Source organism: Aquarana catesbeiana, linkage group LG06 (genome assembly GCF_042186555.1).
Source record: "Aquarana catesbeiana isolate 2022-GZ linkage group LG06, ASM4218655v1, whole genome shotgun sequence".
NCBI lineage: Eukaryota > Metazoa > Chordata > Amphibia > Anura > Ranidae > Aquarana > Aquarana catesbeiana.
Genome location: NC_133329.1, coordinates 263,960,778 through 263,974,616, shown reverse-complemented (window position 1 = coordinate 263,974,616; position 13,839 = coordinate 263,960,778). Strand labels below are relative to the sequence as shown.

Genomic DNA, 13,839 nt, shown 5'->3' with positions numbered 1-13,839 from the left:
CACTAGAAGTCTAGTTCTGGATTCTGATCAAAAAGATGATCAAAACATAATCATTCCAATGCGTAAAGTCATTCAAGTTATTTGCTCATTTCACTGCAGACTGTAAATACTGTCAAACCTCAAACATTTTTGTGACCAGAATAACGTTTAGTGATGAGACGCTCTGTCAGCCCTCAAAGCTTTGTGTTCTAGTTTTTGCATCCCAAGAAAACATTAATTTCTGTTGATTATTAGCCAAGCAAATAACCATTAGTAGCTGGTGAACTTGGATGTTTTTTTTTCTCACAAAACATAAATGAAACTGTGCAAGCCTTTTCTAAACATGGCAGTGCTCCACTGGAATAGCTTTATATTAGTGCTTTGAATTCATAACAAAAAACTTCTAAAGATGGCACAATTATAATCCTTAGCTGATGTGTGGTGGATTATAGTCTGAAAACGTTTAAAGTGCCCTAAGTAAACATATATTCAAAGTATTCCTGATGGTTTTGATCCAGGGTGGGCAAACATCTCTTTTTGTGTTATTGTTCTATTACCTCTCATCCTTCTTTTTCTTTTAGATCATTTGTTTAAGGCACAGGTGTGACACACGTGTTTTTAAAACTTTAATTGCAGTCATCTCTGGGTTCTCAGCATACAGTATCTCACAAAAATTAGTACACCCCTCACATTTTTGTAAATATTTTATTATATCTTTTCATGTGACAACACTGAAGAAATAAAACTTTGCTACAACTTTGCTACAATGTAAAGTAGTGAGTGTACAGCTTGTATAACAGTGTAAATTTGCTGTCCCCTCAAAATAACTCAAAACACAGCCATTAATGTTTAAACCACTGGCAACAAAAGTCAGTACACCCCTCAGTGAAAATGTCCAAATTGGGCCCAAAGTGTCAATATTTTGTGTGGCCACCATTATTTTCTAGCACTGCCTTAACCCTCTTGGACATGAAGTTCACCAGAGCTTCACGGGTTGCCACTGGAGTCCTCTTCCACTCCTCCATGATGACATCACAGAGCTGGAGGATGTTAGAGACCTTGTGCTCCTTCACCTTCTGTTTGAGGATGCCCCACAGGTGCTCAATAGGGTTTAGGTCTGAAGACATGCTTGGCCAGTCCATCAACTTTACCCTCAGCTTCTTTAGCAAGGCAGTGGTCATCTTGGAGGTGTGTTTGGGGTCGTTATCATGTTGGAATACTGGGAGGGGATCATGCTAGGCTTCAGTATGTCACAGTACATGTTGGCATTCATGGTTCCCTCAATGAACTGTAACTCCCCAGCACTCATGCAGCCCCAGTCCCTGACACTCCCATTACCATGCTTGACCGTAGGCAAGACACTTGTCTTTGTACTCCTCTCCTGGTCACGCTTGACACCATCTGAACCAAATACATTTATCTTGGTCTCATCAGACCACAGGGCATGGTTCCAGTAATCCATGTCCTTAGTCTGCTTGTCTTCAGCAAACTGTTTGCTGGCTTTTTTGTGCATTATCTTTAGAAGAGGCTTCCTTCTGGGACGACGCAAAGGCAGACCAATTTGATGCAGTGTACAGCGTATGGTCTGAGCACTGACAGGCTGACCCCCCACCCCTTCAACCTCTGTAGCAATGCTGGCAGCACTCATACGTCTATTTGCCAAATACAACCTCTGGACATGATGCTGAGCACGTGCACTCAACTTCTCTGGTCGACCATGGTGGGGCCTGTTCTGAGTGGAACCTGTCCTGTTAAACCACTGTATGGTCTTGGCTACCGTGCTGCAGCTCAGTTTCAGGGTCTTGGCAATCTTCTTATAACCTATGCCATCTTTATGTAGAGCAACAATTCTTTTTTTCAGATCCTCAGAGAGTTCTTTGCCATGAGGTGCCATGTTGAACTTCCAGTGACCAGTATGAGAGAGTGAGAGCGATAACACCAAATTTAACACACCTGCTCCCTATTCAAACCTGAGAAACCTTGTAACACTAACGAGTCACATGACACTGGGGAAGGAAAACGGCTAATTGGACCCAATTTGGACATTTTCACTTAGGGGTGTACTCACTTTTGTTGCCAGTGGTTTAGACATTAATGGCTCTGTGTTGAGTTATTTTGAGGGAACAGCAAATTTGCATTGTTATACAAGCTGTACACTCACTACTTTACATTTTAGCAAAGTGTAATTTCTTCAGTGTTTTCACATGAAAAGATATAATCAAATATTTACAAAAATGTGAGGGTGTACTCACTTTTGTGAGATACTGTATATAGCACTATATTGTACAGGTAGTAAACTACAGGGCACTTAATCACTAATATCCAAGTAATGAATTCAAAACTTAGATATATGCAAGAACTTATGTATTTGCTATAAAGCAGTTGTAGGATAATACTTAGGGCGACAGGAATGTTGGAGGACGAATCAAGCCTTCAGATATATTCATCTTTGTAACTTCCTTATTTTGTTTGCATCCTTTTTCCATCTCTTGATATGTGTGACTAAATTTAGCAAGAAAGCTGCAGAGGAAAAATTGGTGCAGAGGATGATGAGAAGAACCTGACAGCTCCTTATATTCCAGAAAGCATGAAGGCAATTTGCCCATGTCTTCTTTGATTACCTGTACGATTAAAAGTACTTCTGAATTCTGCCACCAAGTTGGCAATCCGAATTAAGACTACATGGGAAACACACCTAGGTGCAATAGATGACATGGATTGGGAGGAAATTTTAGACAACTACAAACTGGTTTCTCCTAAAATCTCTGAACGGTTAACACAACTTTACACTTGCATAGAGTGTATCTAACCCAGGTCCACATAACTAGGTAGCTCACTGTGCCAACTTTGCTCTACCACGCCAGGTACCTTCTATCATTTGATATGGGTATGTCTAGTATTACAAACATTTTGGGTTCAAATAGTACAATTTTTCCATAATCACATGGGCTTTATGTTATCTCTGGACTCTAAACAATGCCAGCTTGGTCTCCTCCTGGACCCAGACACTGATACATTTCTGACTACACTCTCACTTGAGACAATCTTTAGTGCAAGGATAGTGAAAACTAGATGCAGGCACTCCCCCCTACCTTCCAGTTGTGGTTGGGGTATGTGAATGCTACCCTCCCATATAAGAAATGTATTTATGTACATAGAGGTTATCCCTCCAAATACAATAAAATCTTGGAGCAATGGCTCACACAACCCAGTTCTTGTGAATGACAGCTAGTTTGCATATGATGTAAACCTCCGTTCCGAGGCTTTCTCTACAATATCCTTTTTAGTATCCTGCTCCAGCCATAACTAAGAGCGACTACTGGCTCTCCGGGGAAGCGCTTTATTCTCACTGGGGTCTTATTATTGCTTATATTGCAAGGATGTACAATGTCAGGGACCATTTGTAATGGACTTTACAAAGGGCATCATTAAGTGTGCCTAGAGCAGTATGATAAATAAGGTCCTGGGAATTGAGCAATTGTTTATGTCTGATATCATACACACCAGTAAAACAAATTGTGGAACGTTACTTACCAGTTGTCTCCTCGATTACAGATTATACGAGCAATAAACTACAGAGCCAAGAGGCATATAAAGAGGAGCCAGCGGATTCCACACTGGTGAAGGAGATCCCAAATGCAGGAGTAGAGAGGAGAAAACTCAAAACATTACAGATGGATATAGATTGGAATATCAATCCAAACTCAGGTACGTTCTATGGTTCCCTTTCTAAAGGCAAGGATTAAAGGAAGAATATTTCAACGCAGATGAGTACTATCTCTGATACTTTTTTCTTTTATTTGCACTAACAGTTACATTTCCAGAACAAGCTTTCTGGGTCTACCCCCTTCTTTTAAGGTCCAAGCAGTACTCACCTTAAATGGCTCTAAAGACAAAAGGTTTTTATCTTAATGCATTCTAAAAAAACTTTAGTGTGCAGCAGCCCTCTTAGCCCCCCTAAAACCCCTTTCACACTGGGGCAGTGGGTGCGTCGGCGGTAAACCGCCAATTTTGCGGTGCTATTCGGCCACTAGCGGGGCGCTTTTACCCCCCACTAGCAGCCGAGAAAGGGTTAAAACCATCTCAAATGCCAGCGGTATAGCCGCGCTGCCCTATTGATTTTAAAGATGCTGCTAGCAGGACTTTTTTATGCGTCCTGCCAGCGCACTGCTCCAGTGTGAAAGCCCTCAGGGCTTTCATATTGGAGAGACAGCAGTGGCTTTTTCAGGGCCCTTTGCAGGTGCTATTTTTAGCGCTGCAGCGCCTGCAAAGCGCCCCAGTGTGAAAGGGGTCTAATAACGATGTTGCACGAGAGCCTCGGCTGTCCGGGACTCTCCCTCCTGACTGGCTGAGACACAGCAGCTGGTGTCATAGACTCCCACTGCTGTCATTCAAAGTCAGTGAGCCAATGAGGAGAAAGAGGCGGCGGGGTCGAGCCACGGCTCCGTGTCTGAATAGACACACAGAGCAGCGGCTCCGCTCAAGTGTCCCCATAGCAAGCTAAGGAGGCAAAACCACTGCACAAAGCAGGTAAGTATAACATGTTTGTTATTTTTAAACAAAAAAAAAACAAGACTTTAATATCACTTTAAAGCGGGGGTCCACCTATCTATCGTTTTTTTTTTTTTAGTTCATTCACAAACTTTTCTTCTCAGCATTATATACTCACATATTGTGTGTAATATGTCCGCCTGTGTCAGATTTCGTCGGAAAGAATAACTTATATTATTCACTGCAGGCGGTTTCCATCTTCATTGTGGGCATTTGAAGCCCACAAGTATTTATTTCCTGGATGTGGTGAATGCTGTGCTCCCAGCATTCACCGCTCATTACCGCACATGCTCAGTGGCATCCTGGGAAGCCTGAGACTAGCTCCCAGGAGTCTGGGAGAGGCTAGAAACACGCCTACTCCCACGGAAGGAGAACCAGGAAGTGCAAAGAAGAATAGAAAAATAAAAGGTAATTACGGCGATTTAAATTTTTTTAAACGTCATGTCAGCATCTAGGCAAGGAAGAGAATACATACAGATATTGTTCAAAATTTGGGTGGAACCCCACTTTAAGCAGTAGGAAAACTTTGAATGTAGCATATGCCATAGAAGTTTAGTACAGGGCCACAGGATATGACACTGGATTAAAGCCGAACTCCAGCAATTAAACCCTGATCTTTCATTATTCTGATGCAGCCAGGCTGCCTAAAAAGTAACACATGAGTAAAGCTGTCCATACATTATACAATTTTCATGTACTATTTTTCTTTACATTTACCAAAACCATATAATATGAGGTCAAACCTTGATGCTCCATGCACACTGGCATAAAAAACCTTGCTTCTACAGGAGTTTTGTGTTCTGCCTGTAAAAGCAGCTCAATGTTATCCTATGTGTCCATGCACATTAGGACGTTTAGAGGCATATTTTGAGCTCAACGTTTAGAGGCAGGAAAAAAAAACCCTTCTGGTTCGCGTTTCTGATTGGAGCTCACTGGCAGAAAAAAATGTAAAACTCTCCTAAACTCATGTAGACTTTGTACAAAAAATGCTCTATATGAGCGTTTTTTACTCCCAAGAGAACAGACGTTTTTTTAAGCCCAGTGTGCATGGAGCCTAATGCCCCGGTTGGACATTGATCGGACATTCCGACAACAAAATCCTAGGATTTTTTCCAACGGATGTTGGCTCAAACTTGTCTTGCATACACATGGTCACACAAAGTTGTCGGAAAATGCGATCGTTCTGAACGCGGTGACGTAAAACACGTATGTCGGGACTCTAAACGGGGCAGTAGCCAATAGCTTTCATCTCTTTATTTATTCTGAGCATGCGTGGCACCTTGTGCGTAGGATTTGTGTACACACGATTGGAAATTCCGACAACGGATTTTGTTGTCGGAAAATTTTATAGCCTGCTCTCAAACTTTGTGTGTGGGAAAATCCGATGGAAAATGTGTGATGGAGCCTACACACGGTCGGAATTTCCGACAACAAGGTCCTATCACACATTTTCCGTCGGAAAATCCGACCGTGTGTACAGGGCATAACACTTTCAATTTGTATACAATCAGGCAGGCCCTTGCACTCATAGTTGAAGGTAAATCTAAAGGAAATTGAACAAGAAAATTATATAATGTATGGCAAGCTATAGACAAATCGAAATTCGGCCAGTTCAGCAGGGACTGGACTTCTGTTGAATGAAAAAAAAAAGAGATCAAGAGGTATATTCTGTACTAAGGCCAGACATACATGGAGCGAATTTCACTTGATTCCCGCATCAACACAGACAGTGTTGATGCGGTAATTCCTCCTGCCGGGCCATTGTCTTCTCCTGGCAGGGGAGGGCAGGGGAAGCCGTCCCTACCAAGAGAAGACAGTGATTATTATTAGCGGCTATAGCAGCTGCTAGCGATAATCGCAGGTAAAACCTGGCATGCTGGTTGTACCCAAGCTGACGGGCAATCAACTTGGTACATTCCGCCTGTCCATACACGGTTTTAATTTGAACTATGTATGGCCTGCCTTACTAAAATTATTCTTAGCCTAAAACCAGCTCTACAGTTTGACAAAGGTCTGTGAATCACAAACAGATTTACAAATCCTTTGGCAGGTAAAACAGTTCAGATATACTTATTTCATTTATGTAGTTGGCTGTTTGCCTGGAGTTCTGCTTAAATACTTAAGCCTTTATCCAACGGTTAAAAGTAACACGAATACGCATTATCAATTCCCTTTAAATTAAATTTTAGCCTTTGTGAGCAATGTCTGGTAAGAGAACTCAGATCATTACTGTACTTATCTAATTATCTCCTTCATACTTAGGTGAGAAAACCTTAGGCGATGTACTGTACTCTCACTGCAGTCAGAAAAAGCTAAGCTTGTTAAAACTACCTGAAATATTCATTTAGTTGGTGATGCTGCCAGAGACCTCTAAATAATTGGCAAATGTCTTCTCTTCTTCTATGATACACCCTTTTCTGACAGCAATATTCACAGAAAATGTTAAAAAAGTTTTTTAAAATCTTATACTAAGCAAGGTTTGTAACATGTTAAATGCTTAGTTTGGCCATAAATGGTCCTATCCCATCACAGATCCAATGGCCAATTAAACTCTTGGGTAAGGATATGGATCTTTAGGGCAACACTGCAGAAGGATAACACCTTTGGAAGCCCTTGATAAACTGTCCAGCCAAAAAGTAGGTAAGGATTAGAACCTCTGTCGGGTTTTACTGCTATCCATCCAGGGCTCTGTTAACCACTTCAGCCCCGGAAGGATTTACCCCCTTCCTGACCAGAGCACTTTTTACAATTTGGCACTGCGTCGCTTTAACTGCTAATTGCGCGGTCATGCAATGCTCTACCCAAACGAAATTTGCGTCCTTTTCTTCCCACAAATAGAGCTTTCTTTTGATGGTATTTGATCACCTCTGCCGTTTTTATTTTTTGCGCTATAAACGGAAAAAGACTGAAAATTTTGAAAAAAAATGATATTTTCTACTTTTTGTTATAAAAAAAATCCAATAAACTAAATTTTAGTCATACATTTAGGCCAAAATGTATTCGGCCACATGTCTTTGGTAAAAAAAATGTCAATAAGCGTATATTTATTGGTTTGCGCAAAAGTTATAGCGTCTACAAACTAGGGTACATTTTCTGGAATTTACACAGCTTTTAGTTTATGACTGCCTATGTCATTTCTTGAGGTGCTAAAATGGCAGGGCAGTACAAACCCCCCCCAAATGACCCCATTTTGGAAAGTAGACACCCCAAGGAAATTGCTGAGAGGCATGTTGAACCCATTGAATATTTATTTTTTTTGTCCCAAGTGATTGAATAATGACAAAAAAAAAAAAAAAAAAAAAAATTTACAAAAAGTTGTCACTAAATGATATATTGCTCACATAGGCCATGGGCATATGTGGAATTGCACCCCAAAATACATTCAGCTGCTTCTCCTGAGTACGGGGATACCACATGTGTGGCACTTTTTGGGAGCCTAGCCGCGTACGGGGCCCCGAAAACCCAGCACCACCTTCAGGATTTCTAAGGGCATACATTTTTGATTTCACTCCTCACTACCTATCACAGTTTTGAAGGCCATAAAATGCCAAGATGGCACAACCCCCCCCCCAAATGACCCCATTTTGGAAAGTAGACACCCCAAGCTATTTGCTGAGAGGCATGGTGAGTATTTTGCAGCTCTCATTTGTTTTTGAAAATGAAGAAAGACCAGAAAAAAAATTTTTTTTTTTTCTTTTTTCAATTTTCAAAACCTTGTGACAAAAAGTGAGGTCTGCAAAATACTCACTATACCTCTCAGCAAATAGCTTGGGGTGTCTACTTTCCAAAATGGGGTCATTTGGGGGGGTTATGTGCCACCTGGGCTTTCCATGGCCTCCGAAACTGTGATAGGCAGTGAAGAGTGAAATCAAAAATTTACGGCCTTAGAAAGCCTGAAGGCGGTTCTTGGTTTTCGGGGTCCCGTACGCGGCTAGGCTCCCAAAAAGTCCCACACATGTGGTATCCCCGTACTCAGGAGAAGCAACAGAATTTATTTTGGGGTGTAATTTCACAAATCCCCATGGCGTGTTTGAGCAATATAACATTTAGTGACAACTTTGTGCAAAAAAAAAAAAAAAAATTTGTCTCTTTATAAAATATTCCATGGACTCGACATGCCTCTCAGCAAATAGCTTGGGGTGTCTACTTTCCAAAATGGGGTCATTTGGGGGGGTTTGAACTGTCCTGGCAATTTATGCACAACATTTAGAAGCTTACGTCACACATCACCCACTCTTCTAACCACTTGAAGACAAAGCCCTTTCTGACACTTTTTGATTACATGAAAAAATTATTTTTTTTTGCAAGAAAATTACTTTGAACCCCCAAACATTATATATTATTTTAAAGCAAATTCCCTACAGATTAAAATGGTGGGTGTTTCATTTTTTTTTTTCACACAGTAATTGCGCAGCGATTTTTCAAACGCATTTTTTGTGGAAAAAACACACTTTTTTAAATTTTAATGCACTAAAACACACTATATTGCCCAAATGTTTGATGAAATAAAAAAGATGATCTTAGGCCGAGTACATGGATACCAAACATGACATGCTTTACAATTGCGCACAAACGTGCAGTGGCAACAAAATTAATACATTTTTAAAAGCCTTTAAAAGCCTTTACAGGTTACCACTTTAGATTTACAGAGGAGGTCTACTGCTAAAATTACTGCCCTCGATCTGACCTTCGCGGTGATACCTCACATGCATGGTGCAATTGCTGTTTACATTTGACGCCAGACCGACGCTTGCGTTCGCCTTAGCGCGAGAGCAGGGGGGACAGGGGTGCTTTTTTTTTTTTTTTTTTTTTTTCTTTATTATTTTTTTGCTTTTTTATCTTATTTTTAAACTGTTCCTTTCATATTTTTTTTTAAATCATTTTTATTGTTATCTCAGGGAATGTAAATATCCCCTATGATAGCAATAGGTAGTGACAGGTACTCTTTTTTGAAAAAATTGGGGTCTATTAGACCCTAGATTTCTCCTCTGCCCTCAAAGCATCTGACCACACCAAGATCGGTGTGATAAAATGCTTTCCCAATTTCCCAATGGCGCTGTTTACATCCGGCGAAATCTAAGTCCTAAAATGCTCGTAGCTTCCGGTTTCTTAGGCCATAGAGATGTTTGGAGCCACTCTGGTCTCTGATCAGCTCTATGGTCAGCTGGCTGAATCACCGGCTGCATTCTCAGGTTCCCTGTTGAGACAGGAGAGCCAGAGAAAAACATGGAAGACGGTGGGGGGGGGGGCATTCCCTCCCACTGCTTGTAAAAGCAGTCTAGAGGCTAATTAGCCACTAGGATTGCTTTTACATGAAAGCCGACCGCTGGCTGAAAAGAATGATACCAAGATGATACCTAAACCTGCAGGCATCATTCTGGTATAACCACTCAAAGTCGTGAATGGCGTACCTGAAGACAAAAAAATGGTTAACAATAAAGCACAGTAAACGGTAAAGTATAAAAAATTGCATACCTGAAAAGCAAACATGATAAAACATAATAACAATAAAACATTGCAGAATAGAATACAGTAAAAAAGAGCAGAACACCAGAGAGAGAATAGAGAGAGAGAGAACAATAAAACGACAACTATTTTTTTTTATTTTTGTTTGTGTTTTTTTTTTTTTTTTACACTTTTTTTTTGTAACTGTAACTTTTATAACTGTAACCGGTTCCAGGTTCGGGTCTCTCAAAATGCGATGGCATCTTGGGAGACCCTGTGAAAGTGTGCCTAGTCTGTGCAATGCTGTACCCTACGCTAATACTCAACTAGTGAATGGTAGCGTTCAAAACATTCACCAATGCAAAGACCAGGATTGTCAGGACAGGAGGGACAATAATAGCGGGTGTCACGTCTATATACGCGCTTGCTGCAGACACATCTTTTTTGGGGGGGTTCGTTGGGTAGGGGTACTCGGGAGGACATATAAATGCCTCTCATGCAGCCGACTGCATTTGGTTGGGGATGTGAATGGGGGAAATACGGGCGCTGCAGAAGTGGTGGGTTCCCAATTAGGATTGGCGAATGCAGCAGGAAGGGCACTATGGGCACGACGGGCCTGTGTTTGTCTTCTTGGTGGCAGCGGGACACTACTTGTGCTTGCCACCTCACCAGCTTGAACTGCACTTATGGGACTCGCCACGTCACCAAGTGTTACTGCAGTGCTGGTATGACTACGACTGGGGTGTACTAGGCCGCTGGCGCTTGCTAGTTCACCAAAACGCTACAAAAAAAAGTGACAGTGATCGATCGATACTGCACTTGGGTGGGCTGGGCTGGGCCGGGCGGAGGGGCAAAACGCAGGTGCTAGCAGGTATCTGGGCTGATCCCACTAACACTGCGTTTTTGGGAACCCTAAACTGCTGGGGACACTAGTATAGATCTGATCGGATCAGATATTGATCCGATCAGATACTATACCACTAAGGGAGGTGTACGGTGCGTGCGTGGGTGTTAGTGGTACTGGCGCTAATCTGACGCTGCTTGGGGCTGGTGCTTGCCAGTTCACCAAAATGCTACCAAAAAAACTGTTAGCGATCGCAGGGATCAGGCCTGACTCTGCGAACGCTGCAGTTATGCGTTTAGTGTTTTGTAAGTGACAGTGATCGATCGATACTGCACTTGGGTGGGCTGGGCGGAGGGGCAAAACGCAGGTGCTAGCAGGTATCTGGGCTGATCCCGCTAACACTGCGTTTTTGGGAACCCTAAACTGCTGGGGACGCTAGTATAGATCTGATCGGATCAGATATTGATGTGTTCAGATACTATACCACTAAGGGAGGTGTACGGTGCGTGTACGGTGCGTGCGTAGGTGTTCGCGGTACTGGCGCTAATCTGACGCTGCCTGGGGCGACGCATATCACCGCCGGGCGATCAGGGGGCTAAACCTTTATTCGGTAATAAACGGCGGGTGCCCTGACACTAAAAAAAATAAACGAACTAACCAGCGTCACCCGTAACAGTTATACGGTGATCAGTGGTGAAAGGGTTAACTAGGGGGCAATCAAGGGGTTAAAACATTTATTCGGTAGTATATGGGGGTCCCTGTCGCTATAAAACGCTGACAGCGAACCTAAATATTTACGTTCCTAACTAGCGTCACCAGCGACACTAATACAGCGATCAGAAAAATGATCGCTTAGCGACACTGGTGACAGGGGGTGATCAAGGGGTTAAAACTTTATTAGGGGGGGTTAGGGGGGTACCCTAGACCTACAGGGGGCTAATACTAACTGTCCTACCACTGCTAACTGTCACAAACTGACACCATGCAGTAATCAGGAAAAAAACAAAACAAAACAAAAAAACCTGCTTGCTGTCAGTTTGTGACAGGGGGGGGGGGTGATTGGGGGGGGATCGGGGGGCGATCGGGGGGGGATCGGGGGTGTTTAGTGTGCCTGGCATGTTCTACTGTGTTGTGTGTGTGTGTTGGTGCACTTACATGTCTTCTCTCCTCGGTGCTGGAACGGAAACTGGCCAGCCGAGGAGAGATGACATCACATCCTCTGCCTCTGTGTACTATACAGAGGCAGGGGATGTTTCTCATTGGCTGGGAGCGATCGCGAGGGGGGGGCCACGATCGGATGGTCTCCCCCTCGTCTCTCAACTCTCCCAGCCAAACGCCGACCGCCGATGGCACCGGGGGGGGGTCCGATCGGACCCCCCGCCCGCGGGAAGGCAATCACGTACCAGGTACGTGATTTTGCCTGCCCGTGCCGCTCTGCTCACGTATATATGCGTGAGGCGGTCGGCAAGTGGTTAAAGAGACTTTCCCTTACTTCCTGCCCTGATGACAATGGTTTCACCAGAAACGAAGTGAAGGAAAATCTTCAACAGCAACACAAGTAGGGTTGCCACCTTTTCTTCAAGCCAAACCCAAACACTTTTGCGGCACAGGGCATTTTTTTTTTTGTTGTTGTTGTTGCAGTAAACACTATAGGATTAAAAAAGACCTGGGACACATTTGGGTGCCCCAAGGAGAGTAGTAATGTAGCGAACAGAGCGCGCCGTTGGGTGTCGCCAAATTGCTTCAGTGATGCCAAACCTGCCTCCAAACAGCCGCCCGAAGTGGCAACACACTATCTCGGTTACTTGGGGAGCCACAGCCTGGTCTGAATAATGTGTCCGGGTTTCAGGTGGACTGAAACCCGAACACATGATTCAAAACCTGAACTGTTGAGTAATGTTGAGTATAGACGTGTAAAGGTAAGTAAGCGTATAGACAAGTAAAATTCTTCTTCATTGCCAGTGTTGTAAAAAACTTGCGTAAACATGCTTGCAGACAAGTAAACAAGCGCATGCGAATAAATTAGTGCACTCTAATGTAAAATTTTCTATTTTTGTTTTACTGCTCTGTATGCAACACTGTTTTACTGATCTTTACTCAGCTGTGTGCATGGTTCCATAAACAACAATGCATCTCATTTCAAGTCAGTAAAAAACGCAGCAGGGTTCTAATCCTTTTACACTCTATCCAATCCTGAAACTTTTTGGCTTCGAGGTTTATATAGATCTTCCAAGTTGCTAAGGTCAGTTTGACCTAGCTGAATCTTTCCTCTTTTCATTGAGAATAATAAAGCCTCATACACACTACTAGTTTTTCTTTTCGTTCAACCCAGCGGGTTGAAAAACGCCTGAAAGTCGCTCTGCTCAGATGTGAATGCAGCTTAAAGAGAAGTTTTATACTTGCCTGAGGGCTGAACAGAAACAAATCTAAAGCTGGTCATACATGGATCGAAATTTGGCCAGTTCAGCAGGGACCAGCCGAGATTTTATCCATCTATGACCAGGCTGATTGTACTCAAGTTGATCCATCGAAAATGGAATCATCTATGGGCTGCTAAAAGCTAACTATACACTAGTAGAATTTCATTGAATTTTAAGAACATTTTTTTGGTTTTCTAATTATTAGTTTGGTCACATCTACATTTGTTTATAACAGCAGTGACAAGAAAATTTAAAGGAGCAGAATTTAAATTTTTCCTCAAATTAACAATTTTTTATGCTATGCTTATTGTATTCTGGCATCTGGTACCAGCAGTTGTCAGGATATCCAAACAGCAGCTGCATCTGGTTGGATGCAGTTGTTGTCTGGCCAACAACATTCCACCCAGCTCCTTTGATTCTTGAATCAAAAGATGTTGGGTGAGATCGAGTAGTCGTCGGGGCCACCCACTAAGTCAATTTTGTCTGCTTCATCAGGAACCCGCCAAGATTTTAACAGTAAACTGGAAGAAACACAAGAAAGAGAGGGCGCACCAGCCTAGCGCATTATCCCAATAACCTTTTATTGTAAAAATAAGCATA

The 13,839-nt window shown here is 42.6% G+C and overlaps 1 protein-coding gene across 4 annotated transcripts in view; it reads left to right on the top strand.

Moving 5' to 3' along the window:
• KIAA2012 (KIAA2012 ortholog) overlaps positions 1 to 13,839 on the top strand; it is a 313,387-nt gene that overhangs the window by 144,419 nt on the left and 155,129 nt on the right. For all 4 annotated transcript variants that reach the window (XM_073633290.1, XM_073633291.1, XM_073633292.1 and 1 more), the window contains exon 9: positions 3,535 to 3,687. In XM_073633290.1, coding sequence (XP_073489391.1) covers positions 3,535 to 3,687 — 153 coding nt within the window. The remainder of the gene's footprint in view (positions 1 to 3,534; positions 3,688 to 13,839) is intronic.